This window comes from Vombatus ursinus, unplaced genomic scaffold, assembly GCF_900497805.2.
Source record: "Vombatus ursinus unplaced genomic scaffold, bare-nosed wombat genome assembly UNPS02009205.1, whole genome shotgun sequence".
Lineage (NCBI taxonomy): Eukaryota > Metazoa > Chordata > Mammalia > Diprotodontia > Vombatidae > Vombatus > Vombatus ursinus.
Window position 1 is genome coordinate 53,211,343 of NW_020948983.1, and position 23,855 is coordinate 53,235,197.

Below are 23,855 nucleotides of genomic sequence, written 5' to 3' on the forward strand. Positions count from 1 at the left end.
CACCTCCATTGAGCCTAAGTGTATGAAACAAGAAACTGAGATCTTTTTCAATATAGGAAACTGCTACTGGTATAAAACAGAAAAATACGGATTAAAAATGGATTAAAATTGTGTCCTCATACCAGAGTTACTGTTACATGAACCTGAGCTTGCCAATACTAGGGCCTCAAGGACTCTGAATTGCAAGTTTCAAAACCATGCAACAGCTCTGTTGGTTTTGTTTCAAAAGTAATGAGCAGATTGGGAAAATGACTGGAGCACAGGCGCAAGTAAACTATTGTTTTTCCTTCTTTAAAAAAAGTTTTGTGTTGGGCAGTTCAGTGGCGCAGTGGATGGAGCTCCAGCCTTGGAGTCAGGAGGACCCGAGTTTAAATCCGGCCTCAGACACATAACACTTCCTAGCTGTGTGACCCTGGACAAGTCACTTAACCCCACTGCCTAGCCAAAAAAAAAAAAATGCTTTGTGACAAATGTCTCTGCTTGTAAAGGGACATTTGTGGCAATAGCTTAATAACATTGCCTTGGTCCGGGGGTGGTTGGGAGGAAAGATGGTGAAGCATCTTCTACCTGAGCACAGTAATACCAGCAAGGCCTTGAGCTATGATCCCTTCTTCAACAATAGACAATTCCAGAGGAAGCTGATTTTTGCTGAGAACTCTTTCATGAAGGACCAGACAGTATCTAGGATACCAAGAATTCTTACCGTTGGCAGGCTGAATCCTTGGTGGCTACAACACAGGCCTTGTCTAGGCTCCCGCTATGTCGGAATCTTTCAAATGCTGCTTGAAAACACAAATCGGCCTCCCTCTCTTCTACAGGATTACACCCTCTTGTCTCCACCAAAGCAGCATTTGATGAGGCAAGCAGCACCCATTGCAGAGCTTTGGGTGGAGTGAGTACTCAAGATGATATTTAAGCCACCTGGTAAGATATTAGAAACACCTGGTTCTGCAATGGACAGACACTGGATTCTGCCTTTTTTAGGCCCTTACTACCTCAGTTTGAAGTAGCAACAGAAACAAAAGTGACTGCTGAAGAAAAACTCATCATTCTAAATCTGGTTAACATCATTTTGAAAACTCTTTTTTTCCTTCCAAAGGAAGATGCTTTTCTTATCTAACAAAAACTACAATCTCTTTCCTAGTCCTCTTTCTGTATACACATATACACTCTCTGACTCACTCCCTATCTTGAAAAAATCTTTCCACAAGGCTCTGAGTATAATGTTTAAGCACACCATTACCAAAGACCATACTGTTCCTGGCCTGATAAAGATGTATTTAGCTGGTTCCCCAGGGGGGATCTGCAAGGGAGGGGGAGTTCTTAAAAGAAATGGGTTTGACGAATTGGATCTATCTCCACACTGCCACCCCAACCTGACCCCCAACATAGCCTTCCAAATCCTAGGCTCAGTCTGCCTTGGGGGTCAATCAGATCCCTCCTTCTGAGTTAAGCCCCATCAGAATGGCTTCAGAATTTAGCTCTAAGGGTATAGGATAATCAGCTGGTGAAATCTGAGCAGGAGTTAAGACAAATGTGACTTGGGCAGATATTGCTGTCAGTATGAAGATGCAGTCTGGAAATGAGAGGTGGAGCCACAGAATGCCATCCTCTTAGAAGAGTTGAAAGCAATGACACTTTCTCTCAGAAATAGCTTTGGATGCAGCTCCTGAAACATGGAGCTAAAAAAGCAACTATGGGGGTATTGGGGAAGCTATGCAGGGAAATTCAGTACCAGGGTATGTGGGGCTTAAGCCCCACGCAAGCCTAAGACATGCTCTAAAGCCCAGCCCCGTGTCTGGATCATTTAAGCAAGGCTACAGGGGGCAGACTATGGAGGAAGGAATGTTATGGGCTCTTGGGACTAGATATCTGTATGGGCCATTTCAGAAAACTATGCATATTATTATGGGTACAGTCAAAAAGAAACCTATCCCATGAAGTTAACACCAAATAGTATTTGGTCCCCAGGGCAACTAGGTGGAACAGTAGATAAGAGTGCTGAGCCTGGAGTCAGGAAGACTCATCTTCTTGAATTTAAATCTGGCCCCAGATACTTCCTAGCTGTGTGACCCTGGGCAAGTCACTTTGCCCTGTGTGCCTCAGTTCCTCATCTGTAAAATGAGCTGGAGAAGGAAATGACAAACCACTCAACTATCTCTACCAAGAAAATGGAGTCACAAAGAGTCAGATACAACTGAAATAACTGAACAACAACAAATATGAGGCCCCCAGGGTGGTGAAAATTATTTTCATCTCTGATAACGAAGAAAGCAGGAGTACTCTGTAATACCAGCTCCTCTTACAACAACAGGTGTCGCCCATGAGGAAGGCAGAAAGCAATGGGTGTCTTATGGTAAACTATAGGAAACTCGACAGTCTTCACAATCATCACTCCATCTAGAGCTGCTCCCGACCTTGTCAAGGTCATACTATCAAGGAGCAGATGGTCCAGGCCCAAGGTGAATGGCATGAGGTAATTTTTTTTTTTCCTATTTCTCTGACTCAAGTTAGGAACAATTTGCTTTTACCAGGGAAAGGGCCCAATAAAACTTCACCATCCTTCTCTGGGGACACCTGAACTCTCCCTCATACTACCACAGCATGATGGACAGAGACTTGAGAGAGGGTGTTGATACATATTACTATATTGAGGATATGTTGACCAGGCCAAGGAGGCCACACTGGTAGAGGCCCTACATTAGATTGTGGCCTATAGTAGAGACAAATGATGGGAAATCAACGCTAAGAAAATTCAGGTCCAGACTGCTCACTCAAGTTCAAGGGAATACAGTAGGTGGGGAAAACCAAGGATTCTGGGCAATGGTCTGGAAAAAGCCTCTGGCACATGCTTCCCCATTATTTAAGATGGAAGCCCAGAGACTTATTGGACTCTTCAGGACATGGAGAACCCACATTCCCCACTCAGATATCCAAATGCACTTCTCACCCATACCCATCCATTTAGCAAATCACCTGCACAACCACTTCTTTCAAGTGGGGCCCAAAACAGGCTACAGCAATAGAAGATGTGAACCATGTATTTTGACATCTCCGTCCATAAAAACTAGGCTGAATGGACTCTAAGGCAGTTACCAAGGGGTGGCCAGAATAAACAAATGTTAGGTAGAATCTAGAGAAGCAAGCTCTTCCCCACTTCACCTCTCCAAAGTGGCCATTTACACCATTTTTGAAAAGCAGTTCCTTGCCTGTTACTGGGCCCTAGTTAATAAGCAGATGATTACCTTTTGTTCTAAGTTGACTATTATGGTATGGAATGATGCAAGAGAATCCCTCTAACAAAACGGGTAGGGCCTAGGAGGCCTCTAATGCTAAATGGAAATGGTCCATTGAGTCTCACACTTGCATTTGTCCCTCCACCCTTCACAAACAAGTGGAAACTATGCCGGACACTTAGGCCTCGAATCCAAGCCCTGAAATCCTGCTAGCCCAACGGGCTCCTAGCTCTAAGGACCTGAATCCTGAGGAATGCCATTTTGTAGTTTATCATGGTTCCATACACCATGAAAGAGGCATATACTTGGATTTCAGCAGCCACTAATCCAGTAACAAGGGTATATACACTAAGGAATAGAATTCCTGGCAAATTATTCCAGAGAACTGAGCTCCAGGTTGTATGAGAGAGCCTTGAAGAATGGGGAAGTGATGATCTTCATCCACAATGATTCCTGGGCAGTGGCCAAGGGTCTGATCAAATGTTCTAGGGCTTGAAGAACACCACACTGGACAATCAAAGGCTAACCCCTTTGGGGTCAGGATTAACAGAGGAATTCTGCTGATGTCTCCCACCATATACTGTTATCATTTGGGCATGTTAAACTAAGTTTGAAGGTTGGTGGGGCCTGTTCAGTCCATATGGGTGGTGATGTCACATTACACTGGACATGAGACCACGGGATCCCCCAACTAAGGATCAAGGAGCTATTCTTGCCCAATTGGGCTTCCTATGCCACTGGAACAAATACCTAACCCAAGTGGCACTCAATCTGACAAAATGGCACTCTTCCACTTCAGGGCAAGAGGTTGCTTCTCCTAATTAAAAGTGTATGATCATGCACCTGAATTCCCAGGTCAAGTGTCCAAACTCTTAGAAGCTTTGTCTATGAAAAAGCAACATCATCCTAGGAAGGAGAAGGGCTAGCTGGTACAGTGGTTTCTAGGATCCAGTTTACAGAAAACTTACTTACCTGATAAAAACGGACTATTTTTGGACATAATTCTAGTTGATCCTCTCCAACCCTTCCTTATTCCTTCTCCAGGTTAGAGTTGCCTTGGCCTCAAGGTCTACTACCCCCTCAGAAAGCTTCAACCATCTTGGCAACTCCCTTAATTAGCAGACTTTCTTTTCTCTAGGAGTTTAGACAATTCTTCCCCAAAAGGGGATTAGAAGACCATCGGGTGGTATTGTTGAGAAGTGTGTTGCTTTCTAATAACATGAAAGATGTGAAATCGGTGATATAACCATAATGCATGTGTATTAACTTGGAAGAAAAAGGTGATTTGGTGCTAACTTTCACCCCTGGATGGGGGCGAGAGTCCTCATTTAGACCCTGTAGAAGGGGGGCCATCTCTCCTCAGGGATCTAAGGGGGCCAAGATTTTCTCTCATCCTCCTGCCTGAAGCTCAGTGAAGGGGATGGTCTTGGTGGGTGATCCAGGGAATAGTGAATGGGGAGCAGTATTGGGAGAAGCTCTGTAATAATTTAGGTTGAATGCAAAAGGCTTTTATGTCTTAGCCACTTTACTACAGATGACTCTGATAGATGATGAACTGTTGACTACGCTCAAAATATCATTATCATCTGTGTAGACCCTGATGTTTTCGGTGTTGATCCTGTTCATCACCTTACATCAGAAGGAGAAACTGTGCCTGTGCTGGTGGTGTTATCATCTGTGCTGTATCCCTGGTGGTCAGCTTGCTACTCTGGCTCATCTCATTCTCACCACTGTGCATTAAGAGACTGACAGGAACTGCAAATGTGTGGCAACACCCATCAGCCCAGATGACTGAGAGCTAAGGCTTCAACTTTGCTAACAGGGGAGGAACCAAGCCTAGCATTTCTGACTTTTGTTGTCCTCCACTTTTTTCCTTTCTTTTTCTTTATTATGACTCTTTAGGGGTTTAAAGTCTTGCCTATATGAAGATGATTGTCCAGTAAAATCCCTGAAAGTATTTAAATGGTAGAATGCACTCTAGGAGAGCCTTAGGATCTCGTTACTGTAGGGTGACATGTGATAGGTGTAGGGTTTCCTCCTCACCATACCTCCCATTTCTGTACAACAGGGATGTTTTCCCTAAAAGGCAACAAAGCAGCCCCTGGGACCCCATTGGCCCTTTCCTCCTCTTTGAGCTTACCTAAAGAGCATTATCAGGCCCCACCCACATGGCCCCTCTAACTTGGTAGATGTCTAAAAGACCACTAAAATCTGTGCACCTTGCCATGCTGAATAAATATGTTTCCATACAGAGACAAGGGGGCTGTGAAAATGGAAGCCAGGTGTTACTGTATCTTGCTGTGTTAGAGAAAAGTGAACCTCCTTCTGTTAACTATTCAATGACTTTTACATGCATCATTTCCTCCCAGAATCAAACCTGAAGAGAGTGCCAGCTTCAGGCCTGTCTCTAACAGAAAGCTTCCCTATATTCAAGGTAAACTGTACACACAGCATTCACTTCATATGTTGGTTCAGTAATCCTGTTAAAAAAGGAAATGAGGTTAGCGTGGCATGATGTGTTATTGATGAAGTCACGCTGGCTCTTTGTCATCATCCTTTGCCTTCCTAATTTTTAAGTAACCTTCTCTTCAATGATCCCTTCTAGAATTTTTCCAGGGTGAAGGTAAGCTCACTAGCCTATAATTTGCAGGCTCTGTTCTTTTTGCTTTTTCGAAAATTAGGACATTAGCCCTTCTCCAGTCTTGTGGTACCACACCTGTTTTCGATTATCTTTCAAACATCACAGACAAAAGCCCAATAATCATCACATCTATCTGTTCCTGTAAGCCCCAAGGATGTAGTTCTTCTGGGCCAGGTGACCTGATTTCATCAAGGGCAGCTAGGTGCACTCTTCCTATTTCTTGACTGATCTTGACTATCAAATCCCCATTGGTCATTTTTGTTCTGCCCTTTCCAGTGTAAATCATCACTCTCCTTTGCAGAGAAAGCAGAAACAAAGCAATGGAACAGCTCTGCTTTCTCTGTTCTCAACGATCAATGTTCTACTCTCTCCCCAAGCAGAGATGCTACCCCTTCTCGGACCAAATGCCTTTTTGCTGTCCTCAGGTTCCTCTGCCAGCTTCAGTACATCATGAACTTTTTTATAGTCACCCTCTGTTACCAGGCCCTGCTTCCATCTTCTGTACAATTTTCCCCCCAATCTGAAGTTGGTTGCTGATCTCCCTGTGTTTTCACATTAGCCTCTTCAGACAAATCCATTTTTCTTCTTCACTGGAATTGTTTCCCTTTGTGTGTTCTGAATTTCATTATTATTATTATTATTATTATTATTATTTTTATCATTTGCTTTTTGGTGAGGCAATCGGGGTTAAGTGACTTTGCCCAGGGTCACACAACTAGTAAGTGTTATGTGTCTAAGACCGGATTTGAACTCAGGTTCTCCCGACTCCAAGGCTGGAGCTCTATCCACTATGCAGAATTTCAGTCTTGAGCAACTCGTATTCCACCTGGACTGACTTTTTTCCCTGAAGCACTTTTCTCCACAACCTATCTTTCCTTTGGACTTCTTGAAATCTAGTGTCCCAAAATCTAAGGCGCACATCAGACTGAGCCCCAATTTCCTCTCCTCTATTACAAATACTGGCGGGAGTGATCATTTCCTCTCAATATGCCATAATTTTCACCCCAATAACCATTTTATCCTTGATAGTGACAATTATTATATCCAAAACAGAATCTCCTCTTTATTGGTTTTTCCACTGTTTGAAAGGTGAAATTATCACTAAGACAAGTCACAAAGTTTGTTAGTTGCTCTGCTTTGGGCAGTAAGCGCTGTAGCAGATGCCTGGATAATTCAAGTCCCCCACCATTACTATCTCATGTCTCTGTACAGGCTTATGATATTACCAAACATCTCCTTTCTGTCCAGGTGATCTACAGGATATTCCAATAACAAGAATTACTTCTATTTCTCCTTTCAGTAATTTTCACCCAAAGAGCCTCCATCATGCTTCCCCTCAGCGGCTTCTGGAGTTCCTCACACCACTCAGGCTATCTTCTTAATTCACAAAGCTATCCTGCCCCCTCCCCCACTTTCCATCTACAAGTCTACCCCTTCTCCTCTTCTAAATAAAATACACCTACGCAGAGCCATATTCCAATCGGAGTTTCATACCACAAAGTTTCAGTTACACCTGTGATGCCTCAGTTATGCCCCCTTGCATTTGTTGAGACTTCTACTTCTTGTTTGGTGCCTACCCTTTGGGAATTCGTGCATGGATGCTTGAAGCCATGGATTTTATTACGGTCTACTTTCCTGAATTTTGTTTTGTGATTATTTTGTGTTTGTCTCAACTGCTATTCTTTTCCTCTAAAGTATCTAACTTGACAGATTAATTTTAGTTTAATTAGCTTTGCAAGAGACCTAGCAAATACTTAATACCCTTTTTAATGTGAGTTCAAGCTCTAATTGCATAGGTACCTTTTCCTTCCATTTTTGTGTAACATTCCTATATTCTTCTCCAACCCAGAAGCCTTCTGTTATTGGCCCTATTGCAGCCTTGCTTCTGTTTTCTTGAGGAACCCCTTCATCCTTCCTAACAACCTGGAGTGTGGAAGTGTTCTTATCTCTTAACCTTCCTTCCGAAAGGAAATCAGACTATACTTGGAACACGTAAGAGTCATTTAACTGTGGCAAAAAAAAAACCCAACAAAAACGGTGCACTCTTTGATGGAATTCATTGCACAATTTTGTCCACTATTTACGTTACCATTTTTAGCCTTGTTTCTTGAAACTAATTAGTTCCATCAAATTTAAAGCAAAAAAGCCAAAACCAGACCAAAGTCAGCCTTATCATCCTCAATATATCAGTAACAAAACACAATACAAAGTGATAAAACACATAAAACCTATTCAGATTATTATTATATGACTAATCTGTTGACTTCTACTAGAAGAATAAGGAGGCTCTTGGTTATTTTCTTCATTTCAAAGTCTGCATAAATTGGGGCAGCTTTTAAAAGGGCTAGTTTTAAAAGAGAGAACAAAATGAAACTGACATTTAGTCTCATCTTAAAAGAAAACATAAGAACAAATTCCAAACGGCAAACACTTTATCAAGAGTTTAAGAGGTATAAAGGAAACATAAAAAACATTCTTCAAATGGACTCCCATCCTAACTTGTTCAAATCCCATTCTAGTTTATTAAAACAGGGCAGAGATCCCCCACCAGATGTTCACAAATCTTTAAACTGATGAAGGAATGGTACCCCTGACATGCCTGTCTGCCAAAAATTTGTTGGAATGTCTCCTTCACTGCCATATCTCTTACCAGTCACACTCTTCAGCCCCCAGATTAATTTCATCTAGTATATTACTAAGCATGCACCTGGGTTCAAAAACACTGAGCAAGGTACAACAATTCCTCAAGGATTTATGGTCTCATGAGCATGGGAATACCTGTCAACAACGCTGAACAAAATCCCTCCAGGGACTTGGCATATGGTATCTGAGAGGTGCTGTTGTCTACAAAGGTCATCATGTAGCCAACCTAGTGATAAGCCTCTCTGAATTTAGCTAGGCTGGTCCTCTAAATTCATCTGGTCCTGGTCAGACAGACATCTGTCACTGGACCCATACCATTCTCAGTCTTAAAAGCCAAAAAACTATTCACTGGAATAAGGACTTGAATCTTGGATTCCGAAGTTAAAAATCTGATATGCTGATGATTCAAGTATCCAGGCACTCTAACTGGGCTCAAAAGCTTGATGCCAAATGAACAAAGTACGTGTCTTTACTCACCAACCTGACAAGGCTCTTGTAGCACAGAAAACCTCATTTTCTTGGTTTTCTAATCTCTGCCTCAATGACACCATTCTAGTCAGAGTCATTTGAGAGAGGCCCAGATGAATGGATGGTAACAAAATCATCACACAGAGATTCTTGAATCTGCTTTATTTCTCTGCATAAGGAACCCTGCACAGGCAATTCAAATTAAAACAAAATAAATATATGAATATTCATGTAAAACTGTCCTTTCTAATGAACAATTATACACAATGTACAACTTCAATGTTCACTGGGAGGGCTTACAAATGTACCATTCCCAACCAAAAATACACCAAATGGCTCCATGCAAACTTATCAAAAGTGACCAAAATATGGAAAAGGAGTTAGGAGGGGGGTCAGGGAGAAAACCTTACTGAGAGCACTTTTAATTTCTTTTTTTGTTTTTTTGTTTTTTTACAATCACAGAAAAATAAAAACATCTATTCTCTTTTGTTGTTACATTTAGAGTAACTAAATGTGGCCACTGTTTATAATGTTGGTTTATGCTCCTAAAACATCTATGTTTACCATAAAAGTGCGTTGACATTGAATTGGAATTGGGCATTACTCTGTAATAAAAGGAAGATGATTTTGTTCACAGATTAATAATCTGTGTCTGAGCCCTCTGCATTGTCCACGTTGCGGGAGAGCATGTAATTGTCCATGTCTATCGACCTGCAGTTATTGATTGCATAGCGCAAACGCTCTGCCATGATTAGCTGACTGGAGTAAGGTGGAAGCCTCAATTGAAAGAAACAAGTCTGTGAGGTAGGCAAGCTGTCGTAAGGCTGCAGAAAGAAGAAAAAAAAATCTATGAGTATGGTTATTAGAAGAAACCAAAAAGGACACTGTTTACTGCCATATTTTTCTTCCTGCCATTATTCAACTTTCATAACCATAATCTAAACATGAAATAATCCTGGACCTCAGAGATTCTACTACTACTACAGTAGTCACGTTTTTCTCACTATACCCTGGAATCAAATCACTGAAGTGAGACTCATCTGGAGGTGAAAAGTCACCTGACTATAGAACTCTAAGCCTCTCCTAGCCTCGTCAACCAAGGCCTACTTAGGGGAAGGACAACTGTCTGAAATCAACAAAAATCCCATCTTACTCTCTCTGGCACACTTCTCTTGGCATAAATGCAGACTAGCTACTAGACTGCCATATTTGGGGATTAAAGAGTCAGGCTTATAGCAGTAGTATATAAGACTTCATATTTACAATAAGATCTAGCATTAAAAGGTGTCAAGTTGGAAACAAATAGAACTATCAATTTCTACTGTAGAAAAAAATGGAAGGAGATGGGGATGATTAAATCAAATTTGAAAATCAAAGAAACTATCTAAACAGCATAAAGAACACATTAAATTGTTAAATTTTCCAGGTAATTGAAGTTATTTTTTAGAGAGACAGAATAGAGGCAGCAGATTAGTTATTGCTGAGGCTGGGTGCACTTATGTTTATCAAACAAAAAAGGCATTGCTCTTTTTCAGAGGTGAATGTAAACGAATATTTTCCTCTATCTCTTTTTCTCTCTGAAACAGTAAAAAATATTTTCTCCTCACAGTTTAAGGCCTTAATGTGGAAAAAATATGGAAAAAAAAATCTCTTTCATAGGACTTTTTGTGCCTGGCCTCTCCTGAGAGATAGGCAAGGGATGAAAATTCCTCTAAGACCTCCAAACCTACAGAGCTGGAAGCTATAGGAATTGTATTTGAGAATGAAGATTTACAGATGTTGCCGCTAAAGAAAATACAATGAAACTTAGTAAGATGACCAATTTTTTGGCGGGGAGAGGGCCCAGCTGATTTATTTTTGGTTGCAGATTTTATAATCTAAACAACAAAGCCTTCTTATTTTAAAGTCATTTACAAATTGATCACATGTATCTATATGGACCTGCACAAAGCTTCTTTCATCAATCAGGATGAAGAAATAAAGCCTTGTGTTTCATTTACAAATAGCTTTTTCAGCATAACAGAAAGCCAAATATCATTAGGTAAGTGGGCTCACATCATGACATTGTTTATATTCAAATTCATTCTGGAGAATACTTCAGTAACTACAATTTAATCCCTAATGGAAACTCATACTTCAGTACAAAAAATGTTCAAAGATGATTTGGTAAAACTAAACAAAACGTTGATTACAAAATGACTGATCACTTCAATTCTGAACATGGCTCAGAAATGTTCTACATTAGGAAATGCTGTGCGAGTAGCACTCTGCATTTGGTTTCAATTTATGAAATATTCATTATAGTAAGTTATTGTGTTGGATGAGTCTGATTACTTATCAAGAAGGAACTTAGAAATCTATTAAAATCAGATAGATTCTGAACCTACATGAGAACAACAGCTTGCTTTTTTCCTTTGTTCTAAGCACTAACCAATAATGAAGGGGAAGACCAAAATAAAGAGGAACTTACCCTATCAACCTTCATGATCTGGAATCGCTGAGATATATCCGCAGTGTTGGCGGGCAGCCGAGACCTCCCCGACACAAATCTCATGAAGAGGACTCTCTCCTCGTTGGAGAACTCCTCCAGTGTGTGCCAGAACCACTGCACCAACTGATGCTGTTCATCCACCTCCCTGTACCGGACAACTTTCTTCAGGACTTCGACAGAGATCTCGGGCATTCCGCAGACCATCTGCTCCAGCTGTTTGGCGGTCAGGAGGGATAACAAGGGGACGGGGATGATCCATGACATTCCTTCTCGGACAGCAGCCACCTGAAGCCCCCAGAAAGTGTGAAGGACACTTCAATGATCTGTTTACCCACACGTGATACTTCTGCAAAAGAATCTCCCTCAACTCCTCAGGATCTGCCCTTTATTTCAATTAAGCCACAAGTCTCCAAAGGCACTCGGCCATTCCTTTGAACTTTCCCAACCAGAGGCTAATTAGTAAGATTCATATTATACATACACTAGATATAACATAATAATAAGTGAGTAACATTTATATAATACTTTAAGATTTACAAAACATTTCTCACAGAAACATTCTGAAATAAGTGGTGCAAGTTCATGGTCTTATAACTAATATTCTAGGCTAGATCCAATTCCTGACTCCAGGTTATTTTTCTACCAAGCCACACTGCCTCTCAATGACACAGGACTATTGTCTAACGTTAATTTTATGTTTTATATAAATTTTAATTTAATTCAAAATTAGATACTTAATGTTCTTCTTAGAATCTGCTACTATGTACCAGGCACTGTACTAGAAGAGTCTATGCCCTCAAAGAGTTTATTATCTTATAGGAGGAGACAACGTATAAAAACAATTAAATTTATACAAAATAAATTCAAGGTAATTCAAGTGGGAGGAGACAATAACAGGAGAGGCCTCATGAAGAAGGGAGGATTTATGCTGAGCTTTGGAGGAAACTGGGGAGTCCAAAGGGTGGAAGTAAGTACATTTCAGGCACTGCAGACAGTTTGTGTAACAGCACGTGATATGTCATATGTAAGGAACAGCAAGGCATCAAGTCTGTCTGGACCAAAGGATGGATGAAGAAGGGTAATATGTCAGGGTGGAAAGGCAGTTTGGAGCCCAGAGTGTGACAATTTCAAATGTCCAAGCAGAGGAGTTTGTATTTGATCCCAGAGGTAAGAGAGAGCCAATGAAATTTATGAAACAGGGAAGTTACCCAGTCCCATCTGTGCTTTAAGAATAGCTCTTTGGCAATTGTGTTGAGGATGGATTAGAGAAGGGAGATCTGGGGAAACCAATTTGGAGACCACTGAAAGAGACCAGGTGAGAGGTGACAAGGGCCTGAATAAGGGCAGTGGAGAGAAAGGGATGGATGTGCGAGATGTCATGAAAGCAGAATAAAGAAGCCCCAGGGAGTGACTAGACATTTGGGGTGATGGGGAGAGAGGAGCTGAGGATGGCTCCAAAGCTAACGACCTCGTGTGACTGGAAGGATGGCAAAATCTTCAACAGAAATAAGGCAAGCTCAGAAGGGGCTCCGGTTTTGGGGAAAAGACAACAAGGTTTGTTTTGGACATGTTGAGTTTGAGATGCCTAATTCACCAAGTTCAAAATCCAAAAAGCAGTTTGCCACTTTACTGAAGAAACTCCAGGGGCTCTCATCACCTCCAGGATCAGACACAAAATCCTGTTTGACAATCAAGGCCCTCCACTGCTTGACATTCTCCCCCCCTTCCACTTTCTAGTATTATTCCCACCCACCCGCCCCCACCCCTTCTCCCCACTCCTCCACAGATCAGGTCCAGTCATTTCACTCGTTGGTCCCCCATGCCTAGAATACTCTCACTTTTCATCTCTGCCTCCTGACCACCCCTACCCTGTCTTTCCTCAAAACCCAGCTAAAATTCCTTCTCCTACAGAAAGCCTTTCCTAATCTCCCTCTGTTTATTATTTCCTATTTATCCTGTATATAGCTTGTTTGTACATATGTGTTTGCTGTTGTTTTCCCCACTAGATTATTAATTCCTTGTGAGCAAGGACTGTCTTTGACCTTTCTTTGTATCTCCAGAGCTGGAGCACAGTGCTTGGCACACAGTAAGTGATTAATAAGTGTTTAACGACTGAATGACACCTCATATACTATTATAATGGTAGACTAACAGTTACTTTGTACTTTCACAAGATCATTTGGTCCAAAAGACTCTGGATACCTTAAAATTTTCTTAGAAATCAAAAACACCAGTGAAGCAGCTATTAAGTATGACTTTATCCGCTTTACAGAAAAACTGAGACAGAAATAAAATGATTGGCCAAGGTAACAGTCAGTAGCACAACCAAAAATAAATGGACTCTAGATTCCGTAATTTAGCACCTCCATTCACTAGCCTTCATTTCACTCACTGTGCTGAGTTACAGCTTTCTAGAAAGCTCTAGATCACTGTATAAGTAAAACTTTTATTGACAAATTAATAATTAGGTAAGTTCTATTTTCCCTTCTCCTACATTATCCTTTCCCCAACCTTTATGCACTCAATTCATCCACACAAACATTTATTAATTACCTAACGTCTTTTTCTTTTCTTTGAATTTCTCAGGGTAACTAATGTTAACATTAGCACTTTATACTCATGCGTTAAGTGCATAAGCACATTACAGCAGCACAGAAATGGGTGTGTAGTCTACGTTACACTAAATGCTAAGGAAATTCAAAGTAGGGGTAATCACACTGTGGGTAAACACTGGTCAGAGAAAGCTGTATGGAAAAGGTGATTCTTAAGGATGAGAGTGAAGAAGAGGATAGGTACAAAGATGATCAGTATTAATTAGCAAAGAAAGTGATGGAAATTATTAAGATGTTTTTAGGGAATTCTAAGAATGGCATTGGTTAGAACAGTTGAGATATGTTAGAAAGAAAATGATACCATTAAAAATAAGACCTTTGTCAGTATTAGGGTAATTGGAGGGGAAAAAAATTATATGTGTATCTATATATATATATAGATAGATAGAGAGAGAGAGAGAGAGAGAGAGAGAGAGAGAGAGGGCACAGGGTAAGTTGAAGATGAAGGGGTGATATCTAAAAAATAAAATTAAGGGGTGAAAGAAGATTATACTGGGAGAAGGAGAAAGGGAGAAGTAGAATGGGGTAAATTATCTCACATAAAACAGACAAGAAAAAGCTTTTACAGTGGAGGGGAAGTGGGGGAAGGTGACAGGGAATGAGTCAATCTTATTCTCATCAGATTTGGCTTAAGGAGGAAATAACACACACACTCAACTGGGTATGGAAATCTATCTTTCCCTACAGGAAAATAAGGGGGAAGGGGATAAGAGAGAGGGGGGATGATAGAATGGAGGGCAGATTGGGGGAGGGAGTAATCAGAAACAAACACTTCTGCGGAGGGACAGGGTTAAAAGATATAATAGAATAAATGGGGGGGTAGGATAGGATGAAGGGAAATATACTTAGTTTTTCACAACATGATTACTATGGAAGTATTTTGCATGACTACACATGTATAACCTGTATGGAGTTGCTTGCCGTCTCAATGAGGGTGGGAGGGGAGGGAGGAAGAGAGAAAATTTGGAACCCAAAGTTTTAAAAACAAATGTTAAGAAATTGTTTTCACATGCAACTGGGAAATAAGATATACAGGCAATGGGGTATAGAAATCTATCCTGCCTTACAGGAAAATAGAAGGGGAAGGGGATAACAGAAGGGGGATGTGGTAGAAGGGAGGGCAGATTAGGGAAAGGGGTTTTCAGAATGCATGCCGTCTTGGGAAAGAGGGAGGGGCGAGATGGGGAGAAAATTGGGAACTCAAAATCTTGTGGAAGTGAATGTTGAAAACTAAAAGTAAATTAATAAGATTAAAAAAATATTGAGTTATTACTATGAAAAGCCTTCATTTAAGATCTGAAATTTAAATATAAATCAAATACAGTAAATGTTTATCCCCAAGAGCTGAAATGCAAAAATCAGAATCATTGATGTCAGATTTTTAAAAGCATAATATTCATCTCACCTGCCGGTCCATTTCATGAAGTCTATACTCAATAGCCCTCTCCACGTACTCCTTTCTGTTGGAAAACGTAAGTGGGATACTATTCCCACCAGGGATTATGGGAACCATTTTGCCATCAGCACTCTGACCCACAAAAGAATCAAGTGGAATCATCTAGAAGTAGAGAATAAAAAGTATGCTTAAAGTATTTCTTAAAATTGAAAATTTTAACAAAAAAAAACATAAATAGATTCACCATGTCATAGTGTATATATATATAGTTTCATGGTTAAAAAACACTCCCAACATTGAGGTTCACTGTGCCAGAACTCCTCCCTTTCTGTAACACATTAATGGGGGAGGGCCAGCAGTACAAACGGAGGGTGATAGGATTTTTTCGCCATTAGCAGATATTTTAGCAGCAGCAAGATGGGCTATATTTGCTGCAGGCAGCCAAAAAAAAATGAATCAAACTACATGACAACCATATGTCAGAATCTGAATTTTTAAAGAAATATTTCTATTAATGTCAACTTATATAAGTCTTGCAATAAATAACAATCACAAGAAGTTGCAGTTGGTAACTCACCTCATGGAAATTCTCTTCAGTAATCCCACTGTCTTCAATGTGAAGAATGCTATTGAGGGTCTGCACATAGAGGAGATCCACCTCCTCTAGGTCCTCTAACGTGAGTGGGATACAACACAACTGTTTCCAAACCATGGGAGCCAAGTGAAGATCTAAAGGTTTCTTGGTACGGATAGCAACACCCATCAGAATTCCTAAGAACTTAAACTGCATTAAGTGTTCATCTAAGAAGGCTGATGGGTTAAAAAGGAACCTAAAAAAAGAGGAAAAGAAAAAGAAAAAAGAAATTGGACAAACTTTTCCCCAGTTCTTTTAGTAATAAGTTAGGATGCAAAAATCTATGAAGTACTATAATCTAAATATTATGGCCTTTGCTAAAAATTAGAATATTTAAAAAAGCATAATAAATAAGAGGTAAAATAAAGATACAGGATTTGTTTCAGAATTCTGTTATCTTCCAAATAACCTGTATTTGTAATTGTTACAAGTCCAGAAAGCAAAGAAGCTAGTAATTAAATGCTATAAAATGTAAAATGTTTGTTTTAGCCTTATAGGATTATCTTTTAATGAAACCAAAAATTTCTTAAGATACAGATCATATACAGTACCATTTAGCAGGTCAGACAACTCAAGGTCCTATGATACAGACTGCAGAATTTACTATTGGTGTTCAGCAAATTCGTACTAACTTACCTGTCTCTGTTGTAACCCACTTCTGCTGTAGCATTTGGGGATGGAATAAGAAGGTCAACTACACCAGTTTCAAGTTCCTGTCAGATTGAAAACATATTTTCTTCAAAAATAACAATCAAGTGCCTCAAAAAAAATTAGCTGAATGCATTTAACCTTATTTCCCAATCTTATCCCCCAGAGGAGAGAAAAAAAAAGCTTTTCAATGAAATTGTAACATGCCACAACCAACCCGTTCTTTACTTTTATATATTTCACAGGTTTCTAAGTTTCCTATTTAAAACTAAATAAGGAAATCTACTTCATGGAAAATATTTAGGAGTGTGATGAACCAAAGTTAAGAAAACAAACAGTATGTGAATAAGAATTGGGAATATCTGTGAAACACACATTGCTATGATTCAATCAAATAAATCCCAGAAAAACAGCTTCTGAAGTTACAGGTTTTCACTAACATTATTTAGTCAGAGATTTTTCTAGTACAGGCTATGTACTACTAGTAAATTTTGATACCATTACAAGTTAGATGTGTTAGAACCAATATAGGGTCAATGCTGCCAATGTGGATCTGAAAGGTCAAAGCTGTGAGTTTGTTGGGATTTTCTTGAGATTTCACCCCTATGCCAGGGGTTTTTAAACATTTCTGTGTCATAGTTTGGTGAATTCAGCCTGTGGGCCCCTTCTCAGAATAATATTGTTTACGATAATAACTGAAGGAAATACTAATTTCAATTAGAAGTTTGTGAAAATAAAGATCCCCATCCACATTTATGGACTCCCTGAAGTCTATCCGTAGGGCCCTTGGGGAAATGGAGGTTTTAGGATTAGAAATGCTACCTTAGAGCAGTGGTATCAAACTCAAATAGAAACAGAGCAACTAAACCATATATAAGGATCCCTGCAGGACACACATTTACTTTGAAAACCACATATTAACATTATCTATGTTCTACTGCAGTTTTATTTATTTTGTTAAGCATTTCCCAATAACATTTTAAATTTGATTTGGGCTGCACTCTGAATTAGAAGATTGCACATCTAACTTTTGCCCAAAGCACCAGCAAGACTAAGAGCACAGGTGCTTTCCGACTTTATGAATGCAAATATATCTTTTAAAGATCTTGGTCAAAAATATTAAAATGCAGATACAAATACTAATAGAAAGCAATATGCTGACACTCATTTCTACAAATCCAAATATGACCTTTACACACTTAATAGTAATAAATTTTATATAATGAAGTCCAACTCAAACATTTATTAAGAGCCCACTAAGTTCAGGGCACTAATTCATAAATATACCCTGCTAGTTTATAAAAATTAAATGTGCAAACATATATGTAACTTGGTTCCTAATGGCATTATCAACAAAAAACAAAACTGCCCCTATATCAGTGATTATTTCCAGCACACCAGATATCAGAAATACCTGGCACATCTCTGTAATTGTATCATCAAATACTCCTCCAGCATCATCAGCTCCTTCTCCAACCAGCTTAACTTTCCAGGCTCGAGAGGGCAGACGAAGGTCTGAAGCATTTAGCTTAACCACTTGTCTTGCTATCTGTACAAAAATAGGCTTACATTTTCGACCTCTAAAAGAAAAGCAGAGAGGCAATAAAAATCAACTGTCAAAAATTTTCACACATTACCATAATAGTCTTAGTGACAGAAGGCATCTACCCATAGATTGCATGTATCATGTTGGATAAAGCCATCAACCTTTAGCTCCAGTATCCTTTGGTATTAAAACAGAATAAAAAAAATAAATAACCCGGGGCAACTAGGTGGCACAATAGAGCACTGATCCTGAAGTCAGGAGGACCTGAGTTCAAATCCAGTCTCAGACACTTGATGTTTACTAGCTGTGTGGCCCTGGACAAGTCACTTAACCCTGCTGCCTAGCAAAAAAAAAATTAAATAAAACAAACAACCCCCCCACAAGCAGTCACTACATTACACATTACTTTATATGCTCCAAAGCTCACAATGCCTACTGGTAACTATCAAAAGACCAGCAGGGAATAAACAAGGCAGGTAAGGATTTAAATAAATTAGATTTGGCGTGATTTGGGATGTTATTGACTGTAAACGTTCATCAGAAGAATTCCAGACAATAATTTAAAAATATACACTATGCACATACTAACCTTGTTGATATTCTTTTTACAGTTATTTGAGGACCATAGTTCTTGCCCTGCACCATAGTTTTCCCTATGGACCGTACCATAGGGAGTGTGTAGACTCTTGGTGCTAACAGAGGTCTAAGCTGTCCTTGTACAATTCCCCATGTTCCAGCATTATAATGAGATGTGCTATTCTGTAACAAAGGGCAATGGTATAAGAAATCTTACTTTTCCAATTGTCTTCTCCACGACCTCACTAGCAGCCTTCTTCCCTGCATTCATGAACTATGGGAATATCATCTACTCCCCAAAGGCATCACGCACCGTCCTTTTGGCCCAAAGTGCCTTTCCTCGGCTACTACACCCCTTAGGATGTGTTCTCCATTATAATGAAAGCTTCCAGAGGGCTGGGGCTGTCACTGCTTTCTGTATTTGCATTCCCAGTGCTCAGCAGACAGTCTGGCACATAGTAAACACTTAATAAATGCTTTTTCATTCATTCATAAAGTATAATATACCAAGGCTTAGAAATAATTTTCATTATTAGAATGAAAATCTCATCTAATGAATATGTTGGAAACATTTAAAATTTTTTTATCCTCCCTCCCCCAGCCCCCGATCTGCTAGATGTCAGAGAAAAAAAATCATTTAAGGATAATGAACAGATAATTCAATTTAATTCAGCAAGCATTATGTTCAAGACACTGCGCTAAGTGTTGGACACACAAACAAAACTGAAAAACAGTTCCTGCCCTGAAGGAACTTATTTATTATTGGAATCAATGTAAAATTATCTTAGGAATAGATTTTAGCAGGCCTTTCTACCAAAAATATGCCAAAAACTTAAACCACACTGCTCCTTCCCTGAAAGTTACAAGTTATCATAAAAAGACTGTAATATGGGTAAAATTTACTTTACTTCAGGAAGGCCATGGTTATTTGTAAAGGTATGTGGTTGCATAAATCCAATATTTATATATACTACAGAATCTATCCTCTTGTTAATTGGCCAAACACTGAATGTTAAAAAGTCCTAAAACTATACATGAGGCTTTACATAAATTAAAGAGACTCACTATTTTCAAATACTTAGTCATTTGGAATAGCTTCAACTTCTGACATGTCAAAATATGCATAAGGGTAGAAAGGCAGACTGGTCTAATAGAAAAGACACCTAGCTGAGAGTCAGGAGACCACCGTTCTTATCCTAGCCCTACCAATGATCTTAGGACTGGTCTCTTAGGTAACATCCTTACCACTAATATTTTCCATTTCACTTAAATGTTGAGGAAAAAAACCAACAACATTATCTATGAAATGTATATTATGCTTTTAAAAAATACTTAAAGCAAAATTACTTATTACATTCATCCCCCTCCCCTCCAATAATGTTTTACCTGGTTATTGGGGCTTAGATTCAATAACCTCCAAGAAGAATACATGAGATCTGAAAAGTGATAGAGCAGTCTCAGCCTGGCTCTTACAGTATGAATGCTCACTTCCTTCAGAGTGCCATACTGGGGTGGGATGGCATCAGGCAAACCCAGCTGTAAAGGCACTGAGACACCTGCCACAAAACCCAAATACATTCTAGAGGTTAATAATCTTTTAGAATTTATGTTATCATAGCAACATGTCTTTGCTTCTTCTGCTATTGTATTTCAATTAAGAACAGCTCAGAAAAGTTCAACATCACATTATCCAACTTTAATAGCCTTTCCATGAAAATAAAATTACATGGTTCATTTTGTTCCTGACTACTTGACATCTACAAAAATAACAAAAAGTAGACAAAGCTCTTGAAAACAGAATGCTCATGTGACTAACTTAATGCCTACTATGGATTCCGCAGGAACTAGGAGTGCCATACTGTGAAAGGAGCACAAAATTTCACTATGACTGGCTCTTCCCCTTAGAGAACATGATTCATTAAAAACAAATGATAATTCTACAGTTTTAACAGCATGAGAAAAGGAAAGATCTAGAACACAAGTGCTAACCTCCCCCGCCCCTTTGCATAAGTAGAAAACTACTCGGTGTGAAACACTGTATATGTCAGATTTTTTTCTATGTGTTGGTTAGTTTTACTGAACTTTTTAGTTTTTCTTTTTTTTGTTCATTGTTAGAAGTAATGGTTCTCTGGGAAAGAAAGGTGAAAATGACAATTTATAAAGTATAATTCCAAATTACATTATATTGTAAATATGTTTCTGAGAAAATTGATGATGCCATCCATTAACAGAAAAAAAAATCTTTTGGGGTTTACTAGCCATCATAGGCTCTATTATGCAAAAAATTTCATTTGAGGACTATCAGCCAATAAATTCCATCTTTGCAACGTATATACAAGGTCAAGACACTCCCATAGGTCCCCAGAACATATGGCCAGAAAGGAGAGTCTAGCAATATGAAAGGGCCTAGCAATGTGACAGGATACCATCACATCTTAGCCAGGGATTCCTGAGATAATTAAATAATTTGATGCCTCAATCACCTGAGGAAGGCAGTCAGTGGAATTTAAAGGAGATATTAAGGACCCTCATTTCTGATCATTCTACAGTAGGACATATTGATACTAATTTGAGTTGCTTGCTAGTATATCAAACCAGAGCATGTCTCCATACGCAAAAATAGGCTAATACAGCTTAACACATGGCTTCATTAACTTTTATTCTCTGCATCCCTTGATAGAGAAAAGAAATGGTCAATAGAAAGCTCCATTCTTTGCTTCATTAAAACAAAAAATGCTGTTATATATGCTGGTAAAAATTTGATCTTTGATTCTTAAAAATGTCATTTTTTTCACTGTGCAAGTGCTTTATAGATACATTATCTTGAAAGACTCATACTGTGAGAAGATTTGCAGTGCTAGCTGCATGAAGAATGCTTAATGGCTTGGGTAAGATTTTATTAAATTGGAATGATTACGTGATGTAATTCAAATCAGAATGATTACTTGATGCAATTCAAAACTGAAAAGCAAACCAATCTGTCAATAATTAAAAAAAATATATTGTATTCACCTGGTGCTCTTGGTGGAACAGGTGAAGCAGTCCATGCAGCACTATGACAACGACCAGCTGAAATCTGTCGAATGTTCTTCCCTTGCAGAATTGTTATTAAAGTTGGTTCTCGAACATGGTTAGTGTGGCCCAGTCCAAGCTTATAATTGATAAAAGCAGAATGAATTAGAGAGGAAACAAAGATTATGAAATATGATTAAAATGAGAAAAGTTACTAGCATTTGCTCTAATCACTGCCATCAGAACAACAACAAACGTAATTATGTTTCTTTCATGATGATCACTTCTACGAGCCTAGACTGCCAGTCTCCTGAAAATTCACCTGGAAAAAGCTCATTTAACTTATCCTTATCATCACGCCAAATCCTGCAGATGAGATACTTAATGATCAAACAGCCATGGCCTCTAATTCTAAAGAGGAAATGAGTACTTTGAAAGACAGCAAAGTTACCTGTGAAATCAAATTATCTCTAATTTTTACACAGAGAACATACTTGAAGGAGCAAATTCATGCACTGTTAACTTTATCTTGAAAGTTAATGTTTCATGCCTTGAATAGCTCCATATTAGAAAGGAGAAACATAACAAGTTCCTATAGGTGGCTCTCACTGTCTACTTCTTTTTCCCACTAAAAAGCGATAGCAAACCTCTATTGATGGGTAAAAAGTCCAGGGAACAGAATAATGGTAACAACTTTATTTATATAGCATTTTAAGGGCTGGGAAAGACTTTTCAAAACAACCTTGTGAGGCAGATAACAGAAATATGATCATCCACACTTAAAGAAATGACAACTGTGTTGTAATTTTTGGACAAATATATTAAAATTAATGGCCAACAAGGCATTCTTCTGGCCATTCTTAATCTGAATATAAGAATCTTCCGTATCAAAGAGTATGATAAACCATCATACGTATCACAGGACCATAGAATCACAGATCTAGAACTGAAAGGGACCTCAGGGGACATTGAATTTAACTCCTCATTTTACACGTAAAGAAATTAAGGACTAGGGAGGGAAGGAGACTTGGCCAAGGTGACACAAGCTACTACTTGTAGTCTCAGAGGCAGGACATGAACCTAGGTCCTCTAAATCTAGATCCAGTGATCCCACATCACACTGACTCTAATCAGGACACAGGTATGTTATTGTTGTTCAGCTGTTTTCAGTCACGTCCGACTCGATGCCCCCATTGGGAGTTTTCTTGGCAAAGATAATGAAGTGGTTTGTCATTTCCTTCTCCAGCTCATTTTACAGGTGAGGAAACTGAGGCAAAGAGGATTAAGTGACTTGCTGAAGGTCACACAGCTACTAATCTGAGGCCAGATTTGAACTCGAGAGGATGAGTCTTCCTGGAACTTTACCTACTGTGCCACCTAGCTGCCTGTGTGTTCTACCACACTGACTCTAATCAGGACAAAGGCATAGAGGACCAAATATTTAAAGCTGGAAGGGACCTCAGAAATCATCTAGTCCAACCCCTTCATTTTACAGATAAGGAAGCTGAGACTCAGAGAGTCTCTTAGACTTTCCCAAAGCATAAAGGTAGTAAGTGACAAAGTCAGGATTCAATTTGGCATTACTGCATTGTACTGCCTTCAAAAGTTGCCTGAAGCACTAAGAGTTTAAGGGGCTTGCCCATGGTCACATAGCCAGTACTCCTCTAGCCACTGTGCCTCTCTAAACCCAGAACCTACACTGTGGCTGGATGGAGGAATGGGGGTGTAATTCAGTGACGAGAACTAATATAGAAGCCCGGTCAGTGACTCAGGGAATCAAAATTCCTTCACCATCGAGGCAACCTCAGGTTGTTGTAGCTCATGTGACTTCTTTTCCCTTTCAAGGCTATTTCAAAGAGATCTTACCTGTATTAAAATATCTAAGGAAGCAGACAGGAGAATAAAAGTGGTATAATCTAATGTAATATGCCTCAGATCCTGCATTGTCTAAG

At 39.3% G+C, this 23,855-nt stretch overlaps 1 protein-coding gene across 1 annotated transcript in view; it reads right to left on the reverse strand.

Moving 5' to 3' along the window:
* Nucleotides 1-9,135: 9,135 nt before the first annotated feature.
* HERC1 (HECT and RLD domain containing E3 ubiquitin protein ligase family member 1) overlaps nt 9,136-23,855 on the reverse strand; it is a 193,823-nt gene continuing 179,103 nt past the window's right edge. The window contains exons 69-77 of the mRNA XM_027851988.1: nt 21,904-22,042; nt 20,278-20,447; nt 18,905-19,074; nt 18,184-18,349; nt 16,758-16,834; nt 16,065-16,317; nt 15,497-15,649; nt 11,459-11,764; nt 9,136-9,812 (exon numbers count right to left, since the gene is read on the reverse strand). Of these exons, the coding sequence (XP_027707789.1) occupies nt 9,627-9,812; nt 11,459-11,764; nt 15,497-15,649; nt 16,065-16,317; nt 16,758-16,834; nt 18,184-18,349; nt 18,905-19,074; nt 20,278-20,447; nt 21,904-22,042 (1,620 nt within the window). The 3' untranslated portion in view covers nt 9,136-9,626. The remainder of the gene's footprint in view (nt 9,813-11,458; nt 11,765-15,496; nt 15,650-16,064; nt 16,318-16,757; nt 16,835-18,183; nt 18,350-18,904; nt 19,075-20,277; nt 20,448-21,903; nt 22,043-23,855) is intronic.